This window comes from Phoenix dactylifera, chromosome 9 (genome assembly GCF_051530095.1).
Source record: "Phoenix dactylifera cultivar Ajwa chromosome 9, Ajwa_hap1_PhDact_Kaust_v1.1, whole genome shotgun sequence".
Classification (NCBI taxonomy): Eukaryota; Viridiplantae; Streptophyta; class Magnoliopsida; order Arecales; family Arecaceae; genus Phoenix; species Phoenix dactylifera.
This window is the reverse complement of record NC_143198.1, coordinates 21,509,263-21,533,688: the sequence shown is the minus strand read 5'-3', so window position 1 is coordinate 21,533,688 and position 24,426 is coordinate 21,509,263. Positions and strand designations below refer to the sequence as shown.

At 50.1% G+C, this 24,426-nt stretch overlaps 2 protein-coding genes across 3 annotated transcripts in view; one reads left to right on the top strand and one right to left on the bottom strand.

The window, feature by feature from the left end:
* Positions 1-940: 940 nt before the first annotated feature.
* LOC103717149 (F-box protein PP2-B10-like) overlaps positions 941-24,426 on the bottom strand; it is a 38,351-nt gene continuing 14,865 nt past the window's right edge. Inside the window, exon 3 of one of the 2 annotated variants that reach the window (XM_088704395.2) lies at positions 941-1,477. In XM_088704395.2, coding sequence (XP_088560521.2) covers positions 1,048-1,477 — 430 coding nt within the window. In that variant the 3' untranslated portion in view covers positions 941-1,047. The remainder of the gene's footprint in view (positions 1,478-24,426) is intronic. The other variant, XM_026808459.4, reaches the window with a different exon arrangement.
* LOC149752870 (uncharacterized) lies at positions 12,423-24,112 on the top strand. Its single transcript, XM_089925342.1, has 3 exons — positions 12,423-12,602; positions 12,685-13,390; positions 23,949-24,112. The coding sequence occupies exons 1-3, from the start codon at positions 12,423-12,425 to the stop codon at positions 24,110-24,112; spliced, it is 1,050 nt and encodes a 349-aa protein (XP_089781468.1).

Below are 24,426 nucleotides of genomic sequence, written 5' to 3'. Positions count from 1 at the left end.
CGATTGGCCGGCCATATCGAAGGTAGCACATCCCAAAGAGGTGGTGCAAAGCAGTTTTTCCAAAGGCGGTGGATGCTTGCTCCTCCAGCAAGTTACAGGAGTTCAAATTCAGATCCACAAACAACTCATGCCAAGTAAAGAAAGTAAGTAGCTCCTGTACGCACGAGCCCAATGAAGACCTAAGGCAAAATTGGCAGATTTGAGTTCTCATACTGACCCAATGGCTATCCTGCTTTTTATGTGTGCTAAAGCACATCCCAATGAGGTGGTGCAAAATAGTTTTTCCAAAGGCGGTGGATGCTTGCTCCTCCAGCAAGTTACACAACTCATGCCAAGGATGTTTTAGTCCAATAAAAATATAAATGAGCATGTCATGGACACATGACACTGCTTTATTAGCACAGATAAATAGCAGGATAGCATTAGGTCAGTATGGGAACTCAAGAGATTCATTTAAAAAATTTTAAAGCTAGAGGTTTGACTGCAAATTGATCAAAGTAGAGGGAGTGTTCCTATAATTTTTTCATATATTTAAATCTTTAGAGTCTTGTATTTTTGGTATCTTAAATAACATAACTTATGGATGATGTGCTCATTCATGAAAAATGGAGGGTTCTACATTTGGTCCATTGAGAAACTAGGAAGCGCCATTTTGCCCGATCAAAAATCAATACAATAGGTAAAGCTATTGTATGCTACATGGAGGGTAGGGTTTTACCTTGTCTTGGTTCTGCCTCCGTTGTATGCTCTTATTCTTTTGGACTTTATATGGGCTGCACTCACACCTATTGTGGGTGAGCCACCGTTGTACCAAAAAAAACAAAAAAAAACTATTGCTTTTATCATATGAAAAAGGACAAAAGTTGAAGCCATCGTACTAACTAAATTCAAATTTATCTGTAACTCCAATATTCAAATTGTCCAGAAGACCCCTAGAAGTAGTTTTGGTAGCTACTAACATTATACAACATGCACATGAAGCAACAAGAAATAGTTTTTTTTCAGAGTATGAAGCAGTAGAAACAATCACAACAGCATCTAATTAAGTCAAATTTTGGGCCTTACTTCGAGGCCCTGGACGATAAGCCCATGCTTCGAATTCAACGCTTTCACCTCCATCAAACTCATTTCAACATCACCGTCGTCCCCTTCATCGTTATAAAACACCCCTAACTCGATCTCCATCCACCCATCATCCCTCAAGCGCCGCCGCTGCCGTTGCCGCCGACCTTCCTCCTCCTCCTCCTCCTCCTCATCTCTGTCATCATGATCTTCCAAACAGATATTGAACTCCGAGGCATAAGCTCCTAGCTTCACTGATGCCAAGTGGGGAGGCGGACCAAGTCCAGATGACCAGGAGTCCAATTTGAAGACGAGATAAGCAGCATAGGTTGTTCTAGGAGAGAGTAGTCGACAGTCAATCCTGCCGCCTATATCAAACCAACAAACAAATTGAAGCCTAGCCACTTCTGCAAACCTGATGCCAAGCAAAACACTCTTCCACGTTGAATAAGGTATTGCGGTGACAATATAAACCATATCCAGTAGTATTTGAGGCAATCTAAACATCAAATTATATTATATCTGGAAAAAACCATGCTAAAAAAGGAAGCATTACCGATTCAAGTTGGCAGTTTCTACTTGTTCAAGGCATCAATTGGAGGGAAAGAAAAAAGAAAGGATATAGAAAAATTATGATAAGAATTGTTATAGTTTTAAATTACTGGTAAAAAAACTCGACAAAAGCTCATGTTCAAAATGTGTAAATCATGATCTATGGATCAGTTAACCAGCTTGGTCAGCTCCATCCAAAGCTCAACGTGAAAGAGTCAATCTATGGTTTGGTTGCATTCAATTTCAAATGATTCCAAATCAACAATCTTAGCTACTAATCTTAGCAATTCAAAGTATATATCATAAATTTTGTTATTCCCTGTCTAATCTTATGTTCAGATATTGTTTTCCTTACTTTCACTTCCTGTAGCATTTTCTTTTTTTTTTTTTGGTTATTGTTGGTGTGGTCCCTCCTTTATGCGGGACCCACCTCATTTGAATTTAAAAAAACAAATAGGATAAGAAGGAAACACCATCTTGGGTGAGTCAATCACAAAGAAACCGTGGAGCACAGGCTCTACCGTGGAGCACAGGCTCTACAGAAAACAGAAGAGAGAAAAAAAAAACTCTATGGATAGTTGATTGTATCTAAATTTGGCTGAAATTTTAGTATGTTGTTCTTAATATTAAAAGTTATAGATTGAACGGTTTGAATCATTGAAAAGCCTTCTCTATTGATTATTTTAAGTATTAACACTTGGTGAGATCTATTCTCTATTTTATTGTTTATTGTTGAAATCCGTCTTATTAGTGATGAATGTTTTTGTCGTGGAAGCCAAGATTAAATCTTATTGATGTTTGTGTAGCCTCTAGTTGAACTAGAGAGGATCTATTATAATTTTATTATTCTAAATAGTGAAAGTTTTTAGCTGGACTAGGTCTCGTAGTTTTTTTCCTTCACATAGAAGGGTTTTTTACATTAAAAAATTATGTTGCCTCTTATGTGTGGATTGCTTGATTATTTTGCCTGTTAATTACTTGAGTAGATTGCAGAGATTATTGTTGCTTGGTGAGTGATATCCTATTTAATTACACAAAGAGGAAAAAAAAGTTTGCAGCATCATTATTTCTTGATTGCATTTTTTTCAACAAAGTGGTATCAGATCAGGTTGCTAGTGGCTGAATTTTTTCTTGTGTTGCTTAAATGGAAGTGTCACGCCCCGAACCCAGCACCCGGGTTCGGTACGCGACCGGCCGCATGAGCCCTAGAGCAGTGCCCTAAAGATCATGCAAGGCCTATGATTAACAAAAATTCCAATAAATCCACAATTAATCTAGTAATTCAAATAGAGCAGTCCGACATGTCCAAATAAACAAATTAGTTCAATTACAAGATCTTCAAATGTTCATCGACATCAAAGAAGGACAAACAAACTAACTAGCTAATGACTCTGATACTTGCACTCTGCGCCCATCCCATCCAAATCTAAGCATCCTGCAACTCTGATAAAAAGAAAGAAGAAAAGGGGATGAGCTTTACAGCCCAGTAAGAATCCCTATACATCCACACCAACACAATAATAATATAAATCTGAAAATCACGACAAGTCGATGCACATATCATGAAGTCATAAATCGGCTATCAAAGCTCAAATAATCAATATAAGTATGTACATAAAACATCAATAAAAGTCCAGCCACACAAGAATGATATAGCATATGATAGCTTATAAACCTGTATTATAATTTCAATGCCTTTTCTTCAACTTGATCCGGATTAATTATCTTTCCGACTTTGGGTCAAATCTCGGTCACATTTCTCAGCCTGTGGTGGGGCAACCAAATTATCACATTTTTAGCCTGTGGCAGGGCCTGCACAATATAGTTCCACATTTCTAGCCTGTGATGGGGCCTGCCAAAGTATCACATTTTGAGCCTGTGGCGGGGCCTGCACATTATAGTTCCACATTTCTAGCCTGTGAGGGGGCCTGCCAAAGTATCACATTTTCAGCCTGTGGCGGGGCCTGCACATTATAGTTCCACATTTCTAGCATGTGAGGGGGCCTGCCAAAGTATCACATTTTCAGCCTGTGGCGGGGCCTGCACATTATAGTTCCACATTTCTAGCCTGTGAGGGGGCCTACCAAAGTACCACATTTTTCAGCCTGTGACGGGGCCTGCCATAATAACAAGATAAACCCAAAGTCCTTTTTCATACAATCCAGTTTACATGCACACATCAATTCATTTATATTTATTTCCAGCTTTAAACTAACCACGGTCACGTTTCCAGCCCGTGACGGGGCAACCCACATAGTTAGTTTAGAGCACCACATCCATCAGTCCAATTATGTAGGTGTAAGTTATGCGCATGCATGCATCCATCATAATACCAACCACAGCGAATACGATCATAATATCAACCACAAGCCAACACGATCAAAATATAATTTAATATAAAACTATTTTTGATTTATCTGGATTATAGCATATCATACATATCTAAGTATAAAAATATTATATCATGCAGGATTAGCGTACAAGGATCCTTACCCTTTGTTGAAAACTCAGACAGACTAATTACTCGCCCTCATGGTGATCTATAAATCGGAATGCGCAGGACTCCGCTCAGCGTCCTCTCGTCCAATAGATTGTTTCCCTACATAATCAAATCATCATTAAAACTTATCCAAACTATATGACAATCCAGAATCCTCAAAACAATGATCTCCATGGATCCAAGTTTAGAGAGAGAGAGCCCCAACTAGAGAGAGAAACTAGAGGGAGAAGAGAAAGGCAAAGAAAGAAGAGAGAGAACCGAGTGGCTCTCCCTCCCTCTCTCTCTCTCTCTCTCTCCCTTCTTCATTCTTCCCAACGGAAAGGGGGAAGGTGCTCGGCAGCAGGCGGCCCACGGCCGGCGACGCACCATGGTCGTCAGCCCGTGACGGTGCCGGCGGTGCGCCATGCCCGGCGACGGCCGGCTGAACGGAAGAAGGCACCAAGTCACCGTGAGGAGGCTCGGTTCTCCTCAATCCGGCGGCTTACCGGTCATATTCCCAAAGAAGAAATGGCCTAAAGATGAAGGAGAAGGAGGAGAGGGTACTCACCTTGCCTTCGGCGAGCTTCTCCGGCAAGCCCGACGGCAAACCACCCAAGCTTCTCACGGATCCCTTTTTTTTTTTTTGAAGGGCTCTCGGTTGATGCCCTAGGAAGAGGGGAAAAAGGGTCTTTTATAGATGGAGATTGATTCAATTTAGGTAAGATTGATCCCCATTTCCCTCTCTTTTTTTTTTCCTTTCCTTTCGGTGGATTTGGGGAGGAGGGATAGTTTGAAACAGGGGAGGGAGAAGACCCGATTGGGAGTCTCCCTCCCCCTTTCTCATGGGTTGGGTTGGTGCCCAAAGCCCAATGAAATGTGGGCTCTTACATTCTCCCCCCCTAAAAAAAAATTTCGTCCTCGAAATTAGCATACCTCAGGTTTCAAATAGTTGCGGATGCTTGACCTTCATCTCTTCTTCGAGCTCCCAAGTAGCCTCTCTTTCCGTATGATTATTGCATTGTACCTTCACAAAAGGAATGGTTCGATGTCGTAGTACCTGATCTTTTCTGTCCATAATTCGTACCGGAAACTCCTCATAGGTCAAATCCTCCTGAACATGTAATGACTCATATGCTACCACATGACTCAGATCTGGAACATATTTCTTCAACATCGACACATGAAAAAAAATAGTGTGCACTGGATAAAGCTAGTGGTAAAGCCAGTCGATATGCCACCTCTCCAACCTTGTCCAAAATCTCAAATGGACCAACATACTTAAAGCTCAATTTACCACGAACCCCAAATCTCATCACTCCCTTAATGGGTGACACTCTCAAAAAAAAAAAAATGATCCCCAATTTAAAATTTCAGTTCTCTCCTATTACCAGCATAACTCTTTTGACGACTCTAAGCTATACGAAGTCGTTCTCTGATCACTTGCACCTTATCTATGGTCTATTGCACTATCTTTGGGCCTAATAATTTTCTCTCGCCCACATCATCCCAACAAATAGGAGATTCATGTTAAAACATTACAGGTCTAAGCCCAACCAAGGAATCATCAATCTGCTAATGCTAAATGTAAGATACCCAAAATTTTTCCAAGAATTGTCAACAATATAAGAACCCACTGGTGAAAATTACATAGCTACCTCTAGATCGTCCATAGAATCAACAACATTCTCCTCTACTAGAAACTAACTCAAGTGTTCCATCATAATACCTTTTACATCAAATATTAATGTCCTTAACCTATTTCAAAATAAGTCAAACCACCACACTTCCGCTGCGCACTCTGATTTAATCCATTAAATACTCTAAAGCCTCTAAATGATTTATGACCGAAATATCACTTTGCATTAGGAGCAAGAAAAAAAACAAATTTTAAAACTTTAATTGAGCGAAACCTCCAAATCTCTATGTCCTCAATTTATGAAGAGTATACTAACCATAACTAATCCTCAAGCCATTAATCAAGTTTAAGGTCACTACATGATCTTCACAACTTAGAATCCAAAATATCCAGATTTAATTAACTCTGTATTCCTTAGCAATTCAATTACATAATTTAGATTGACCTTCCTTCCAAAAGGATTTACTTCAAATTCAATGGGTTAAAAGTCATTGAGCCAATATCACTATGAGTAGAAATTAACTCTATCAATCTTCAAATCTTTCTTCACCAAGGTTCTTAACATCCATCAGCAATGCTATATATGATAATTCATATAAGCATCTCATGACCGAAGTCTTTACTCAATATGATATTTATTAGTGGTTTCATCAACAATGACAAAAGATCCCTGCTCAAATCTTAAACCTAGGCTTTAGTTTTAAATTAACACATCAAATAGTCTTCTACGATTATAAGTAAAATCCAGTAGCCCAATCCAAATATGAGAATACAAATAATTAGAATTTCCCCATCAATATGCATACTCTATGGCCTCAAAATAATCAAATACAATAATAGAAAATAGACCTATTTGCAATATCCAACATACCAATACCAGATATAATCCGCATACATTTTCAATATCGAAGAACATTCCTTTCAATATTATGAAATCTCCTTAGCTCACTCCAATACTATAGAAGATCTACGTACAAATCCCACTCTAATAATTAGCAGTAAAACCAGAAGTACGATCACATCAAAACCTATATCAAGTTTGAACATGATACTTCCCTTCCACACTCATCGAAAATCAAACCTGATGCATACATTTTATCACAATGCCCAGTGATCTTACACCTTAAGCACTGAATTTAATCATCATGTTCCAAGTGATCATAACCTTAAGCTATAATATATTTCAGTCCCAATCCCTAGTGATCTTAAACATATGCTCAGATTCCAATTTTGTCACCATCCCCAATGATCTTAAACCTCAAACTCTGATGCCACTAAGGCCACAGTCCCTAATGGTCTTAAACCTTAGATTACAATATCATTCCTGTTACAATCTCAGGTGATTATAAACCAAGGCTCTGATAGTTTTTCTATCATAATTCTCCACTCACACTCACCTGAACCTAAACCCAAGGATACCTAAACCTTAAGCTCTGATACCACTCTGTCACGCTCCGAACCCAGCACCCGGGTTCGGTACGCGACCGGCCGCATGAGCCCTAGAGCAGTGCCCTAAAGATCATGCAAGGCCTATGATTAACAAAAATTCCAATAAATCCACAATTAATCTAGTAATTCAAATAGAGCAGTCCGACATGTCCAAATAAATAAATTAGTTCAATTACAAGATCTTCAAATGTTCATCGACATCAAAGAAGGACAAACAAACTAACTAGCTAATGACTCTGATACTTGCACTCTGCGCCCATCCCATCCAAATCTAAGCATCCTGCAACTCTGATAAAAAGAAAGAAGAAAAGGGGATGAGCTTTACAGCCCAGTAAGAATCCCTATACATCCACACCAACACAATAATAATATAAATCTGAAAATCACGACAAGTCGATGCACATATCATGAAGTCATAAATCGGCTATCAAAGCTCAAATAATCAATATAAGTATGTACATAAAACATCAATAAAAGTCCAGCCACACAAGAATGATATAGCATATGATAGCTTATAAACCTGTATTATAATTTCAATGCCTTTTCTTCAACTTGATCCGGATTAATTATCTTTCCGACTTTGGGTCAAATCTCGGTCACATTTCTCAGCCTGTGGTGGGGCAACCAAATTATCACATTTTCAGCCTGTGGCAGGGCCTGCACAATATAGTTCCACATTTCTAGCCTGTGATGGGGCCTGCCAAAGTATCACATTTTGAGCCTGTGGCGGGGCCTGCACATTATAGTTCCACATTTCTAGCCTGTGAGGGGGCCTGCCAAAGTATCACATTTTCAGCCTGTGGCGGGGCCTGCACATTATAGTTCCACATTTCTAGCATGTGAGGGGGCCTGCCAAAGTATCACATTTTCAGCCTGTGGCGGGGCCTGCACATTATAGTTCCACATTTCTAGCCTGTGAGGGGGCCTACCAAAGTACCACATTTTTCAGCCTGTGACGGGGCCTGCCATAATAACAAGATAAACCCAAAGTCCTTTTTCATACAATCCAGTTTACATGCACACATCAATTCATTTATATTTATTTCCAGCTTTAAACTAACCACGGTCACGTTTCCAGCCCGTGACGGGGCAACCCACATAGTTAGTTTAGAGCACCACATCCATCAGTCCAATTATGTAGGTGTAAGTTATGCGCATGCATGCATCCATCATAATACCAACCACAGCGAATACGATCATAATATCAACCACAAGCCAACACGATCAAAATATAATTTAATATAAAACTATTTTTGATTTATCTGGATTATAGCATATCATACATATCTAAGTATAAAAATATTATATCATGCAGGATTGGCGTACAAGGATCCTTACCCTTTGTTGAAAACTCAGACAGACTAATTACTCGCCCTCATGGTGATCTATAAATCGGAATGCGCAGGACTCCGCTCAGCGTCCTCTCGTCCAATAGATTGTTTCCCTACATAATCAAATCATCATTAAAACTTATCCAAACTATATGACAATCCAGAATCCTCAAAACAATGATCTCCATGGATCCAAGTTTAGAGAGAGAGAGCCCCAACTAGAGAGAGAAACTAGAGGGAGAAGAGAAAGGCAAAGAAAGAAGAGAGAGAACCGAGTGGCTCTCCCTCCCTCTCTCTCTCTCTCTCTCTCCCTTCTTCATTCTTCCCAACGGAAAGGGGGAAGGTGCTCGGCAGCAGGCGGCCCACGGCCGGCGACGCACCATGGTCGTCAGCCCGTGACGGTGCCGGCGGTGCGCCATGCCCGGCGACGGCCGGCTGAACGGAAGAAGGCACCAAGTCACCGTGAGGAGGCTCGGTTCTCCTCAATCCGGCGGCTTACCGGTCATATTCCCAAAGAAGAAATGGCCTAAAGATGAAGGAGAAGGAGGAGAGGGTACTCACCTTGCCTTCGGCGAGCTTCTCCGGCAAGCCTGACGGCAAATCACCCAAGCTTCTCACGGATCCCTTTTTTTTTTTTGAAGGGCTCTCGGTTGATGCCCTAGGAAGAGGGGAAAAAGGGTCTTTTATAGATGGAGATTGATTCAATTTAGGTAAGATTGATCCCCATTTCCCTCTCTTTTTTTTTTCCTTTCCTTTCGGTGGATTTGGGGAGGAGGGATAGTTTGAAACAGGGGAGGGAGAAGACCCGATTGGGAGTCTCCCTCCCCCTTTCTCATGGGTTGGGTTGGTGCCCAAAGCCCAATGAAATGTGGGCTCTTACAGGAAGAGCATTCGGATGGCAGTATAGTTAAATCATATCTTTTAAATACTCAATTTGAAAGCTCCGAATAGAAAATTTATTATGTTGCAAAGATTTGTATGATACTATTGAAGGAGATAGTGCCAAACTAAGTGACAAAACTCGGCAAGAGTAGAAGAAAATGAATAGAAAGACGGTTGGTTTAATCAGCAAGTAGATAGATGATAATGTTTTTCATTATGTTGCTATCGAGACTAATGGCCATAATTTATTAAAAAAATTAGAGAGTCTCTATAAGCGGAAGACGCACAAAATAAGGAATTTATGATCAGAAAGCTTGCGAATATGAAGTATAAGGAGGAAAGTTTTGTGACCGAGCATTTGAGTAGATTTTAGAATGTAGTAAATCAGCTAAATACTACGAAAACGATGTTAGATGATGAGTTGCAAGCATTGTTGTTGCTCAACTCCTTGCTTGATAGTTAGAAAACTCTGATTGTATCACTTGGTAATTCAGCTCCTAGTGGTGTGGTAATATTGGGAATGGTAAAAGATAGTATGCTTAATAAGGAGAACAGAATAAGAGAACATGGTGTGACTACACAGTCATAGGCATTGGTTACAGAAAAGCGGGAGGGGAGTATAACTAGAATCTTGCAAAATTCTAACAATCATGATAAGTCAAGGAAAAGGTCCAGATTCAGAAAAGAGATAAAATGTTTTTATTATGATAAGCCAGGACACATGAAAAAAGAGTGCAGAAAATTTATAAGAGAGCAAGCAAGGAGAAAAGATGAAGAAAATTAAGAAAAAAATGATACAACAACAGTTGCATCTGATGGTGATGTCGGTATTATTTGTGATGATGCTTGTGTAAGCCTTACATGTCAGGATTATACTTGGGTTATTGACTTAGGTGTCTCTTTTCATGTTATTTCTCGACGGAACTTCTTCACATCCTACACTAGTGATGATTTTGGCTGTGTAAGGATGGAAAATAATGGAGTAACTAAGATTGTGGGCATGTGAGATGTTTGCTTAGAAACCAGCATTAGATGTCAACTATTGCTGAAAAATATGAGACATGTTCCAGATATCTGCCTCCATTTTATCTCTACAGGACTACTTGATAATGAAGGTTACCACAACCACTTCGGTGAAGAAAAATAGAAGCTTATCAAAGGTTCTTTAGTAGTAGCAAGAGAAAAGAAATCAAGCACACTTTACATGATGGAATCTGTTGCTGGTGGTCCAAACCGAGAACGATTGACACAGCGGTGTGAACGGGGTTCCGTCTGAGTTGTCTTGGTTGGTGTTGGTTACGCTCCACCTTCCACCGGGAAACCTGCAAGCAAGCCTCGCACCACCACTGGGGTAGTGGGGGCCCTCCGACGATCAAGTCAGAGGAGATTGGAGGAGGAGGAGAGATGATAATAGCAAGCAAGAGAGTGCTCTGGAAGATATTGCTTACCCCCCCTTCTCCCCCCAGCCGCATATATACCTGGCTGGGGGGTCTCTCAGGGGGGTTTGTCATCGTGGGCGCGATGGAGTGGCCACTGACATGGCCGTTACAGGGCGTCGTGGAGCAGCGCTGGGTACGGCCATGACAGGGCGTAGTGGAGTTCCGCTTTGTACGGCTGATACAGGAGATCGTGGAACAGCATCGGATACAGCCGTTGCAGGGAGTAGTGGAGCAGGAGGCCTCGGCGTGCCTCTGGGAAGTAGCCTGTCGTTATCAAGAGATCTCCGACTCGGGATCGGAGTGCTGGATCAGGGGGCAGCTGACCCGGGGTCGGGCTGCGGTGCTGAGGATATCCGACTTGGGGTCGGATTGCTAGATTAAGGGGCAGCCGACTCGGGGTCGGGCTGCGAAGCCGAAGATGTCCGACTCGGGGCCGGACTGCTGGATCGAAGGGCAGCCGACTCGAGGTCGGGCTGTGGAGCTGAAGATGTCCGACTCGGGGTCGGATTGCTGGATCAAAGGACAGCCGTAGTCTTCATGGGCGCGCGTGCCGGTCACGTGGAGCATGGCGGCTTAGTTCCCCCGTAACAGTAGCCCCCCACTTCCGAGCCTGAAACCAGAAGGGGAACGGGTGAAGGGAGTGATGTTTCGAGATTGCCGCCATCCCTCGGAGAGGCGCGCGCGCTTCGAGCTTCCCGCCTTCTTTATGGCGTATGGCGGTTGTTGCTGACCTGGCAGTCTGAGGATTTCGGCGGACATCCTTCCTTAATGATGTCGATTCGCCTTTGGGGCGCGAGCGACCCTTCGGCGGCCAGGCGTCCTCTGGCGTCATCGAGGCATCACCCGCCTTTCCGCCTATTTAACCGGGGGCCCTCCCCCGTCCGTCTTCCGGCCTGGGAGACGCCGATGAAGTCCCCGATCGGCCTATCGAGACTGTCGAGGGAGGAATCCGATGGCTTGGCCGCCTTGAAGGGGTTGGTTGCCGAGGGCCAGCTCCCCCCGGTGGCCCGCCTTATTTCCGAGGATACCTTGGTGAATGTCGGTCTGAGCTCGGTCCCCACCGACCGTGAGCCCGCCACCATTTCTTTTTTGACTCTTTTCTCCTCTTTCGTCTCGTTCTTTCCTTCGGTTTCTCAGCCCTCGACCATCTCGTTCTTGTTGCAGAGATTGACGACGTCATGCGGTCGGACAAGGGACCGGCTGTTGGTAGGTCGTCCCTACTGGAAGCGGTCCGGAGGAGGAAACGAGCTCCTCCGAGCGGGGCCCCGCCGGCGAAGAAGTCCGGCAAGGAGGTGCCTCCGACGCCAACCGACGAGTCCGGGCCCACCGATCAGGGAGACGCCGTGGGCACGGACCGGCAGCTGACGCTGTATCAGCCCTCCGGTGGTGAGACTGCCGCTATTCCGGAGGTATCATCCGAGCCCGCTCGAGACGGACGGGTCGGACGTGATCGGTCCCCGGCCCGGCCTTCGACTCAGCCGGCTCCTGATAATTCGAGGAGGGACGCGCCGAGGCCCCAGCCGAGCGGGGCCCTATCAATTCCTGGAGTGGCCCCCGCCCCGAGCACAATCAGCAGGACTCTTCCCCAGGCGATGGATAAGGGTAAGGCTGTAGAACCACCATCCGGCTCCGGGGAGAAATCGGGGTCGGCCTTCACTACCGATGGCGCCCGAAACCTCATCGAAACAGTGCTGCTGGAGAAGGACCGTCGGCGGGTCCGGGAGTTGGGGGTCTCTGACGTCGGGGCTGCCAGCTGTGTCTGTCTCATGTCGGTGAGTGTTCTTCTGGCCGCTCTTCACCATTTATTAGCTCTGTTGTTCTCCGCCTGACGCCCTCACTTTTCCTATCTCTTAGCTCGCCCAGTACATGATCCGTCTAGAGGAGTGCTACAAGGAACAGGCGGGGCTTCTGGCGAAGGCCGAGGACCGACTGAAAGCAGTGGAAGAGGGAGGCCAGGCTGTGGCGGGCAGGACGACCGGGGACCTCGAGGCGAGGCTCCGGGAGGCCGAAGAGCGGGCACTCGGCTTCGCCGCCCTCGAGAAGCAACTGTTGGAAGCTCGGGAGCAACTCAAAGTCGCCTCGGGCCTCGAAAGCAGGGTTAAGAAGGCGGAGGAACGAGCTGAAAAGCAGTCCCGAAAGGTCGCGGACTATCGAGAGAGGTGGGAGAAGGCTCAGCGGTCTGCCGACAGCGCCCGCAACCGAACCCGGTCTCTTGAAGCCAAACTGGGCGAATTGGAGTCAGCCTTGGAGAGGTCCCGCGTGAACGACCAAGAGCTCCGTTCGCGCCTGGAGGAAGCTGAGGCCGCCCGCGCTGCTGCCGAGGCGAAGCATAAGGAGGCTCAGGCTAATCTGCTGAGGGTCTCCTCCGAGGCTGATGACCGGATTGTGGCGAAGGTCTTGGAGGCTAAGGCTCAGATTACGGAGCGAGCAGAGGCGGCGCTGGCCGAGAAGAGAGCGGAGATCGGGCGCCAGGCGGTACAGGCCTATCGTCAGTCCGCCGAGTTCACCCGTGATATGTCGGAGGCGGTACAGGCCTATCGTCAGTCTGACGAGTTCGTCCGTGATGCGTCGGACGCGGGGTCCGAATCCTTCATCTTAGGCTTCGAGGAGGGCCTGGCCAGGGTGTCGGCTAAGTACCCTGAAGTTGACCTGAGTGGGATTTCCCTTCTCGACTCCTCTCCGGCGCCATCGCTGCTGATTCTCCTACCGCCTCCCTACCCCCTGCGGACGAGCCCGACGCTCCCGACCCGGGGGTTCCTCCAAGCTGACCTCTTGTACCTTTCGTTGTCCTCTTTTTTTTTTTGTATGTCGGCGTTTTGCCAAATTGTATGGGCCTTGGCCCTGAAACAATGAAAATTAATACAAGTCGAATGTTTCTTCATCTCGCTTTCGTCCTCCTCTTTTTTTTCTTTTACCTCTTGGCAGCATCTTGCCGACTCCTGACTCTCGAAGTTCTTCCGGCCCTAAGCCAGGCATCCGAGGGTTAGGCCTCAGGAAATTCTTCCGGCGCTAAGCCAGGCATCCGAGGGTTAGGCCTCAGGAAATTCTTCCGGCACTAAGCCAGGCATCCGAGGGTTAGGCCTCAGAAAATTCTTCCGGCACTAAGCCAGGCATCCGAGGGTTAGGCCTCAGGAAATTCTTCCGGCGCTAAGCCAGGCATCCGAGGGTTAGGCCTCAGGAAATTCTTCCGGCGCTAAGCCAGGCATCCGAGGGTTAGGCCTCAGAAAATTCTTCCGGCACTAAGCCAGGCATCCGAGGGTTAGGCCCCAGGAAATTCTTCCGGCACTAAGCCAGGCATCCGAGGGTTAGGCCCCAGGAAATTCTTCCGGCACTAAGCCAGGCATCCGAGGGTTAGGCCTCAGGAAATTCTTCCGGCACTAAGCCAGGCATCCGAGGGTTAGGCCTCAGGAAATTCTTCCGGCGCTAAGCCAGGCATCCGAGGGTTAAGCCTCAGGAAATTCTTCCGGCGCTAAGCCAGGCATCCGAGGGTTAGGCCTCAGGAAATTCTTCCGGCGCTAAGCCAGGCATCCGAGGGTTAGGCCTCAGGAAATTCTTCCGGCACTAAGCCAGGCATCCGAGGGTTAGGCCCCAGGAAATTCTTCCGGCACTAAGCCAGGCATCCGAGGGTTAGGCCTCAGGAAATTCTTCCGGCGCTAAGCCAGGCATCCGAGGGTTAGGCCTCAGGAAATTCTTCCGGCGCTAAGCCAGGCATCCGAGGGTTAGGCCTCAGGAAATTCTTCCGGCGCTAAGCCAGGCATCCGAGGGTTAGGCCTCAGAAAATTCTTCCGGCACTAAGCCGGGCATCCGAGGGTTAGGCCTTAGGAAATTCCGCTCGTTGGTCGGCCAAGGCTGGCGCAAGCCGAGGCGACCGGTCGGGGCTTCAGGCTAGTCTGGTCCCGGGATGGTCATCGGGTTAGCCTGGCATCCAAGGGCCGAGCCTCGGGAGATTCCGCTCGTTGGTCGGCCAAGGCTGGCGCAAGCCAAGGTGACCGGTCGGGGCTTCAGGCTAGTCTGCTCCCGGGATGATCATCGGGTTAGCCTGGCATCCGAGGGCCGGGCCTCGGGAGATTCCGCTCGTTGGTCGGCCAAGGCTGGCGCAAGCCAAGGCGACCGGTCGGGGCTTCAGGCTAGTCTGCTCCCGGGATGATCATCGGGTTAGCCTGGCATCCGAGGGCCGAGCCTCGGGAGATTCCGCTCGTTGGTCGGCCAAGGCTGGCGCAAGCCAAGGTGACCGGTCGGGGCTTCAGGCTAGTCTGCTCCCGGGATGATCATCGGGTTAGCCTGGCATCCGAGGGCCAGGCCTCGAGAGATTCCGCTCGTTGGTCGGCCAAGGCTGGCGCAAGCCAAGGCGACCGGTCGGGGCTTCAGGCTAGTCTGCTCCCGGGATGATCATCGGGTTAGCCTGGCATCCGAGGGTCGAGCCTCGGGAGATTCCGCTCGTTGGTCGGCCAAGGCTGGCGCAAGCCAAGGCGACCGGTCGGGGCTTCAGGCTAGTCTGCTCCCGGGATGACCATCGGGTTAGCTTGGCATCCGAGGGCCGAGCCTCGGGAGATTCCGCTCGTTGGTCGGCCAAGGCTGGCGCAAGCCAAGGCGACCGGTCGGGGCTTCAGGCTAGTCTGCTCCCGGGATGATCATCGGGTTAGCCTGGCATCCGAGGGCCGGGCCTCGGAAAATTCCGCTCGTTGGTCGGCCAAGGCTGGCGCAAGCCAAGGCGACCGGTCGGGGCTTCAGGCTAGTCTGCTCCCGGGATGATCATCGGGTTAGCCTGGCATCCGAGGGCCAGGCCTCGGGAAATTCCGCTCGTTGGCCATGCGCCTGTCGCTTGCAGCCCGACGGGGCTTCTCCGTGGCCAGCTGCGATCGTGTTTCTCCTCTTCTCCAAGCGTTGCCTGGGGAACACCAGAAGGGCATTAAACGCTAATTGATGCGTTACCTGGGAAATCGGATCGCCAGTTGCTGCTTGCGAGGAGTGTCAGTTAAGCGGCAGCGATGCGCGCGTTCTTCGAGGCGGATGCGGCCTGGGCGCGAGCGGAGATATGTGGACCTAGGGGTACGTGCCACCCGGAGTGTCCTGCACAAAGAATGCGATTAAGGAGAATGACGCTTAGGAAATCGCGGGAAGATACGCCTCGAGAGCCAGAACGGCTCCGGATTCAATGCGTCCGCATTTATGGGAGCCACCCGCATCGGAATGACCGAGGGGCTGCAGTTTGGCTATAAATACAGGTGCAGGTGCGATGGAGTTTGCCAAGCCGGAGCTGTTCAAGTTGCCATGGATCGTGGACCTTCTCTCTGGCGCATGGCTGAGAGACTCCTGCCGAAGGAACGGGAGGCGCGCCCCTCGCGACTTCAGCCAACTAGCCGTTTCATCTGGGATCAGCAAGGAGGGTCTCCCCGGCGGAACTCCGCTCTAGGCGTTTCATCCGGGATCACATCTCCCCTCCTTGAAGTTCAGCCTCCCGATTGAGCTCTGCACCAGACGCCTGATCCGGGACCGCGCCTCCCTATGCTCTTCCCCCTTGTATTCCTTCTCTCCCCTAACACTGGGGAGGACCGGAATATCCCTTGGAGGTGGCGTTCCTCTGGAGGCAGCGGGAGCTTCGTCGGCGGCGGCTCCTCATCCTCTTCGTGGGGCGTGGATGGCGCCTCCGGTTGGAGGCAGTGTGAACTTCTCCTTCGTTCACTTCTTCTTCATCCGCGCCGGCTCTTCGTCTCTTTCGTGAGACGCCGATGGCGCCTCCGGTTGGAAGCACCCACTTCCGACGGGATTGCAACCGCTTCAGATGGAGGTTTCGGGATCCCAGATCTTCAGCTCCTCGGAGTCTCCACCTCTTCTTTACTTTCTTTACACCCTAATTCCCCTCTGGGAATTCCTTGTAATCACACGAGCACGCCGTTGTAACCAGAAATTATTGAAATGCAAAATGTTATACATTTTTGAACTGTCTTTCTGGCATCGTCGTTCTACTGGTAATACATCCGTAGGTTAGCGGAATTCCAGCTCCTTAGAATTTCTCGACCATCTAGGGCCTCCAACTGGTAGGAGCCAGGTCGGTTTACCCAGCGAACCTTATATGGGCCTTCCCAATTTGGCGCTAGCTTCCCACCTTCCGCAGGTCGAGATGCTTTAGCTCGCCTTAGCACCAGATCTCCGATTCTGAAAAGCTTCGATCGGACCTTGGAGTTGTAATATCGGGCCACCCTCCGCTGATACATCGCCATCCGAACCTGCGCCATTTTCCTCGCTTCTTCCAAGAGATCTAGGTTCCCTCGGAGTTGTTCCGAATTGGCCTCGGGTCGGTGCACGGCCACCCGAGGTGAGGGGAGTCCGAGCTCCACGGGGACAACGGCTTCCGTGCCATAGGTTAGGCTGAAAGGCGTCTCCCCGGTAGGGGTCCGATGCGTGGTCCGATACGCCCAAAGGACATTCTCGAGTTCTTCGACCCAAGCTTGCCCCATCCGACCGATTCGCGCTTTGATTCCTTGGAGGATTGTCCGATTTGTGACCTCGGCCTCGCCGTTGGTTTGGGGATGCGACACAGATGTGAACCGATGCTCGATCCCGAACTCCTCGCAGAAGTCACGGAAATGCTTGTTGTCGAACTGTCGCCCATTATCCGAGATGAGGACCCGAGGTACCCCAAATCGGACAATGATGTTCTTCTTCACGAACTTCCGGACTTGCACCTCCGTGATAGTGGCCAGCGGCTCTGCCTCCACCCACTTGGTGAAGTAGTCGATTGCAACAATCAAAAATTTCCGCTGAGCTGAAGCGACGGGGAATGGTCCGAGGATATCCATTCCCCACTGGGCGAAGGGCCAGGGTGCAGTGATTGGTGCCAAGGGGACAGAAGGGACTCTCTGGACGTTGGCGTGGCGCTGGCAGGCGTCGCATTTCCGCACATGATCCTTTGAGTCCTCCAACAAGGTAGGCCAATAATAGCCTTGCCTCATGATCTTATGCGCCAAGGACCTAGCCCCCAGGTGCGATCCGCAGATGCCTTCGTGGACTTCGCTGAGGGCGTAGGCCGCTTCCGAGGGGCGGAGGCACCTTAAGAGGGGGGCGGTGAACGAGGTCCGATACAACCTCCCTTCATAGAGTACGTAGTGGGCGGACTTCATGACGAGTCGCCGAGCTTGATCTTCGTCCTCTGGGAGGATCCCTTCGGCGAGGTAGGCGACGAGCGGGTCCATCCAAGATGGCTCCGGATCAATCGCCATCACCGCTCCGGCCTCGCCGATGCTCGGGGCATCCAGGGTCTCCAGGTAGATCGCCCTTGACAAGTTGTGCGCGTCTGCGCCCACCAAGCGGGACAGCCTGTCGGCCCTGGCATTTTCGCTTCTTGGGACCTGCTGAATGTCAACACTGCCGAGGTCGGGAATGAGTGCTTGCACCTTCCAGACATAGCTCTGCATGGTCGGGCTCCGAGCCTCGAACTCCCCTCGGACCTGCCCGACCACCAGCTGGGAGTCGGTGAAGACCTTCAAACGCCGGATGCCGAGCTCCTTGGTGAGTTTGAGTCCTGTGACTAGGGCCTCGTATTCCGCCTCGTTGTTGGTCACTGGAAATCCGAACCTCAAGGCATACTCGGCTATCACTCCATCGGGACTGGTAAGGACCAGCCCGGCCCCTCCACCTTCGGGGTTCGACGACCCATCAATGTGAAGCGTCCAGATTGGGAGGTCGAGGCTGGGTGTTTCCGGCGGCCTAGGTTCCGCCTCCTGCACAGTGCACTCAGCGAGGAAGTCCGCGAGCACCTGGGCCTTGATAGCGGGTTGGGGCTGGTAGCGGATGTCGAACTCACCAAGTTCTACTGCCCACTTCACCAGCCGTCCTGCACTCTCAGGATTGCTGAGGATCTGCCGCAGCGGTTGGTCGGTCAAGAGGGTGACAGAATGGGCCTGGAAATAGGGACGAAGCCTCCTGGTCGCGGTCAGCAGCGCGAAGGCGATCTTTTCCGCCTTCGTATACCGCGTCTCGGCATCCCGTAGGACCCGGCTGATGTAGTACACAGGCTTCTGGAGCTTTGCCTCTTTCCGAACCAGTACTGCGCTGACTGCGGTTGGGGAGACCGCCAGATAGAGGTAGAGCATCTCCCCCTCTTGCGGCTTGGACAGCAGGGGAGGAGACGCCAAGTACTCCTTGAGTTGGTCGAATGCCACTTGACATTCGGCCGTCCAAAGGAAGTCTTTCGGGCGCTTCAACACCTTGAAGAACGGTTGGCAGCGTTCGGCCGATTTTGCCACAAATCGTCCGAGCGCGGCGACCCTTCCAGCGAGCTCCTGAACCTCCTTCACTTTGGTCGGAGGGGACATATCTTGGATAGCCTTGATTTTGTCAGGGTTGGCTTCGATCCCCCGCTGGTTGACAATGAAACCGAGGAACCTCCCGGCCGAAGCGCCAAAGGCGCACTTCGCTGGGTTCAGCTTCATGCGAAACTTCCGCAGGGTGGCAAAAGTCTCCTCCAGATCCGCGATGTGCTGGTCTGCATGGCGGCTCTTCACCAGCATATCGTCCACGTACACCTCCATGTTCCGGCCGATTTGCCCTTTGAAGATTTTGTTGACGAGGCGCTGGTAAGTGGCGCCAGCATTCTTCAGACCGAAGGGCATTACCTTGTAACAGTACAGCCCCCGGTCTGTTATAAAGGCAGTTTTCTCCTCGTCCTGTGGAGCCATCATTATCTGGTTGTAGCCGGAGAAGGCGTCCGTGAAAGACAGCAGCTGATATCCGGAAGTCGCGTCGACCAGTTGGTCTATCCGCGGAAGCGGAAAGCTATCCTTGGGGCATGCCTTGTTCAGGTCGGTGTAGTCGACGCACATCCTCCACTTTCCGCTCGCCTTCCGGACAAGTACGACATTTGCCAGCCATTCGGGGTAGCTGACCTCCCTTATGAATCCTGCCTCCAAGAGCTTGTCTACCTCCTGGTCGACCACCCGGATCCGATCCGGGGCACAGTGTCTCTTCTTCTGCTTTACTGGTCGGTGGGTCGGGTCGACGTTGAGGGCGTGAGAAATGACCTCCGGGTCGATCCCAGGTACATCGGCCGCCGACCAGGCAAATACATCAGCATTGGCTCGGAGGAATTCCACTAACCTGAGTCGAGCTTCCGAGTCGAGGTTGGCACCGACCCGGACCGTACGGTCCGGGCGACCCTCTTCAAGGGGAACTTCGATCACACCCTCGGCCGGCTCCCCGTGCCGCAAAGCCACCTCATCTCTGGCGTCAAGGGACTCGACGCTTAGGGCCTCCACGGGCTTCTTTCCTTTGAGAGTTGCTAGGAAACATTGCCGTGCGGTCGGTTGGTCACCTCGGACCTCTCCAATCCCGGCCGCCGTGGGGAACCGCATTAGCAAATGGTATGTAGAGACTACCGCGCGAAGGGCGTTCAGTCCGGGTCGTCCGAGGATAGCGTTGTAGGCCGAGGGAACACGGACGACCAAGAACCCGAGCCGCACCGTGGCTTCTGCGGGTGCAACGCCCGCAGTCACAAGCAGCTCAATGACACCTTCGGCCGAGATAGCGTCTCCAGTGAATCCTATGAGGGGGGTGGATGTTTTGTGCAACACTTGTCGGGACAAGCTCATCTTTTGGAAGGCCTCGTAAAACAAAATATCAGCTGAGCTTCCACTATCCACAAGAACACGCCTTACATCATAGTTCGCCATAGTGAGGGAGATCACCATGGCATCATCATGGGGGGTCTGAACCCCCTTTACATCCTCATCACAAAAAGTGATTACATTTCCGACCCGCTGCCTCTTCGCGACGGCCACCCCTGATGCTTCCACCGAGCCCCCTGCGTTCCTCACGGGCCGAGAGCAGCCCCCAGTGATGGTGTGGATCACGCCCGCGACGGGTCGATTCTGCTCCCGAGGCTCCTGAGGGGCCGGGTCGGCCGGACGCGGGTCTGCGGGGGGACGTCGGTCGTTTACATATCGACCGAGACGCCCTCGGCGGATGAGAGCCTCGATCTCGTCCCGAAGCTGGAAGCAGTCTTCGGTGTCGTGGCCGTGGTCTCGGTGGTACTCACAGTACGCTCGAGAGGGCCTCCTCCTAGGGATTTTCTTCATCTGCCTCGGGACCGGGAGGTTCTCCCGCCCCTTGACCTCCATAAGGATCTGGGCCCGGGGGGCCAGGAGTGGGGTGTACCGGTTGAAGCGTCGGTGCGGAGAACGAGGGCGTGGGGCGCCGTGGTTCCTCGCCGGTGACGGGCTTCTGCGCCGATGTTGAGGCGTCGGGCTCCTCCTCTGGGGTGCCTCTTTTCGCCTTTTCTTCCCGAGCTTTAGAGGGGCCTCGGCGGCCTCCTTGTTCCGGTGGGCGGCTGCCTCCTCGGCGTCTGCATACTGGTTCGCCCGAGACAACAGCTCCGGGAAGCTCCGCGGCAGGCATTTGTCCAGGGAGAAGGTGAGTCTGCCCTTCCGGAAGCCACGCTTCAGGGCTGAGAGAGCTACCTCCTGGCTCAGGTTCCGGACCTCCAATGTAGCCTTGTTGAAGCGGGTAAGGTAATCCCGCAGGCTTTCTCCCTCGTTTTGCCGGATATCAAAGAGGGAGTCGGAAACCAATCGCCGCCGGCTACTGACGGCGAAATGGCTGATGAAGAGGCGAGTGAACTGGTCAAAGGACTGGATAGAGTCAGCCCCCAGGCCGGCGAACCACGCCCTGGCTGGGCCACGGAGGGTCGCCGGGAAGGCCTTGCAGAGGAGAGGATCTGATGCTCCATGGAGGAGCATAAGAGTCCTGAAACTCTCCACGTGATCCCGCGGGTCCGCCGCCCCGTCATAGGGCTCGATTGCCGGTATTTTGAATCCCGGCGGATTTGGAGTCCGCAGGATCCTCGAGGCGAGCGCCGGTTGGGAGGAGATCTCCAAGTCGGCGAAGGGATCTTTAGAGTGGCCCTTCAGGACCTGGAGTTGTCGGTGGAGATCGTCCACCCGCCGGTCCAGGGAGCGCGACCGATGGGTGGGAGACAAGGAGCACCGAGAGGGGGACCGACTGGAGCGCGGGTTCCTTGAGGACTGGGGGGTCTGGGAACGCGCCCGGGCCCGCCTCTTGTACCCCGCGCAGCTTCGATGGGACGGTCCCGGCAGAATGGACCGTGCTCGAGAATCTTCCTCGCGCCGGCGCTCCTCCCCATGGGAGAGGAAGGAGCGCGGGTTAAGGAGGACAGGTGAGCGCTCAGGGAGCAGCGGCTCCTGGGCCCGCTGCGGCGCCCGAGACATCACACCCTGCAGGTTCTGCACCGCCTCCACGAGGGTGCGGGCCTGCTGGGCTAACTGGTCGAACTGAGCGGTTTCGACCATCTGAACCGGGGGTGGAACGGTGGAGTGTTGCTGAGAATGTGTTGGAGACGCAGTGGCCTCCCGGCCGGAGGCGCGAGAGGCCCCGCGACCGGAGGCATTGGAAGCTCCACGACCACCTCGCCGTGCCATTACGATCGCTCTAAGATTCGGGGCCCTCCTTCTAGCGCCAACTGTTGCTGGTGGTCCAAACCGAGAACGATTGACACAGCGGTGTGAACGGGGTTCCGTCTGAGTTGTCTTGGTTGGTGTTGGTTACGCTCCACCTTCCACCGGGAAACCTGCAAGCAAGCCTCGCACCACCACTGGGGTAGTGGGGGCCCTCCGACGATCAAGTCAGAGGAGATTGGAGGAGGAGGAGAGATGATAATAGCAAGCAAGAGAGTGCTCTGGAAGATATTGCTTACCCCCCCCCTTCTCCCCCCAGCCGCATATATACCTGGCTGGGGGGTCTCTCAGGGGGGGTTTGTCATCGTGGGCGCGATGGAGTGGCCACTGACATGGCCGTTACAGGGCGTCGTGGAGCAGCGCTGGGTACGGCCATGACAGGGCGTAGTGGAGTTCCGCTTTGTACGGCTGATACAGGAGATCGTGGAACAGCATCGGATACAGCCGTTGCAGGGAGTAGTGGAGCAGGAGGCCTCGGCGTGCCTCTGGGAAGTAGCCTGTCGTTATCAAGAGATCTCCGACTCGGGGTCGGAGTGCTGGATCAGGGGGCAGCTGACCCGGGGTCGGGCTGCGGTGCTGAGGATATCCGACTTGGGATCGGATTGCTAGATTAAGGGGCAGCCGACTCGGGGTCGGGCTGCGAAGCCGAAGATGTCCGACTCGGGGCCGGACTGCTGGATCGAAGGGCAGCCGACTCGAGGTCGGGCTGTGGAGCCGAAGATGTCCGACTCGGGGTCGGATTGCTGGATCAAAGGACAGCCGTAGTCTTCATGGGCGCGCGTGCCGGTCACGTGGAGCATGGCGGCTTAGTTCCCCCGTAACAGAATCAAATTTATGTAAGGGGGAGGTGAATGCAGTTAAAAACTCCTCTATTGAATTATGGCATAAGCGGCTTGGACACATGAGTGAGAAAAAACTTAATATTCCAGCCAAAAAGGAACTCCTTTTTATAAAAAGTACATCCTTAAAGACTTTGTACTCATTGTTTAGCTGACAAACAACATAGAATTGTATTTTATAAATCTCCTCCATATAGAAGATTATAAGTTTTGGATTTAATTCACCTAGATGTTTGCACTATGGATGCTAGAACTTTTGGTAGTGTTTTATATTTTGTTACTTTTATTGATGATTATTCTAGAAAAGCATGGGCCTTTGCTTTAAAATTTAAGCACTAGGTGCTCCATGTATTCAAGCATTTTAATACTAGTGTTGAAAGAGAAATAGGAAGACAACTGAAGCGTATTCGAACAGATAATGGTGGTGAATATAGAGATCCATTTGAAAAATATTGTCAAGATCATTACATCAGGCTTGAAGAAACTATTCCTAAAATACCTCAACATAATGGAGTTGCTGAGAGAATGAACTGTACTATTTGTGAAAGAATTTAGAGTATGCCCTTTTATGCTAAATTGCCTAAATCCTTTTGGGATGAAGCAATGAGAACTGTAGTGGATTTGATCAACCTTTCTCTATCAGTTCCACTTAAAGGCGACGTACCATAAATAATATGGATAGAGAAAAATGTATCATATGATCACTTGAGAGTGTTTGGCTACAAGGCATTTATTCACATTCCTAAAGATGAGAGATCCAAGCTTGATGGCAAGTCTAAATAGTGTATCTTCCTGGGTTATGCATATGAAGAGTTTGGCTACAAATTATGGGATCCAGTTGATAAGAAAATCATTAGAAGCAGAGATATTGTATTTCTAGAAGACCAGACTATTGAAGATTTTAGAAAAGCTGAGAAGTCGAAGTCTGTCACAAGAAATTATGTTGATATGGGTTCCTCCAATCATGATGAATGATGACAATAGACAAGATGTATAGGAAGATGATGGTAACACAATTGATGAGCCCGCACCTAACAATGATATGCCGGATGAGAATGTTGAGCAAGCCTCTCCAAAACCACCAGTTGAGCCTTAGTGAAGAAATTCTACTAGAGAGCACCGACCTTTTCAGAGATATTCTGGTCATGAGTATGTGATGATCACCAATGGAGGAAGAATTAGAATGCTACCAAGAGACTATAAATCATGAACAAAAAAGAGAGTGCTTAAAAGCCAAGCAGGAGGAGAACAAATTTTTGCATGAGACCACATATTTAGTTGATGGAACT

What these genes read in the sequence shown, in the direction of transcription:
- LOC149752870 (XM_089925342.1), top strand. Translation starts at nt 12,423, where the DNA reads ATGGATAAGGGTAAGGCTGTAGAACCACCATCCGGCTCCGGGGAGAAA. An exon ending in GCTGTGTCTGTCTCATGTCG is followed by an intron (nt 12,603 to 12,684) that starts GTGAGTGTTCTT and finishes CCTATCTCTTAG; the next exon opens with CTCGCCCAGTACATGATCCG. An exon ending in TCAGTCTGACGAGTTCGTCC is followed by an intron (nt 13,391 to 23,948) that starts GTGATGCGTCGG and finishes ATGCATATGAAG; the next exon opens with AGTTTGGCTACAAATTATGG.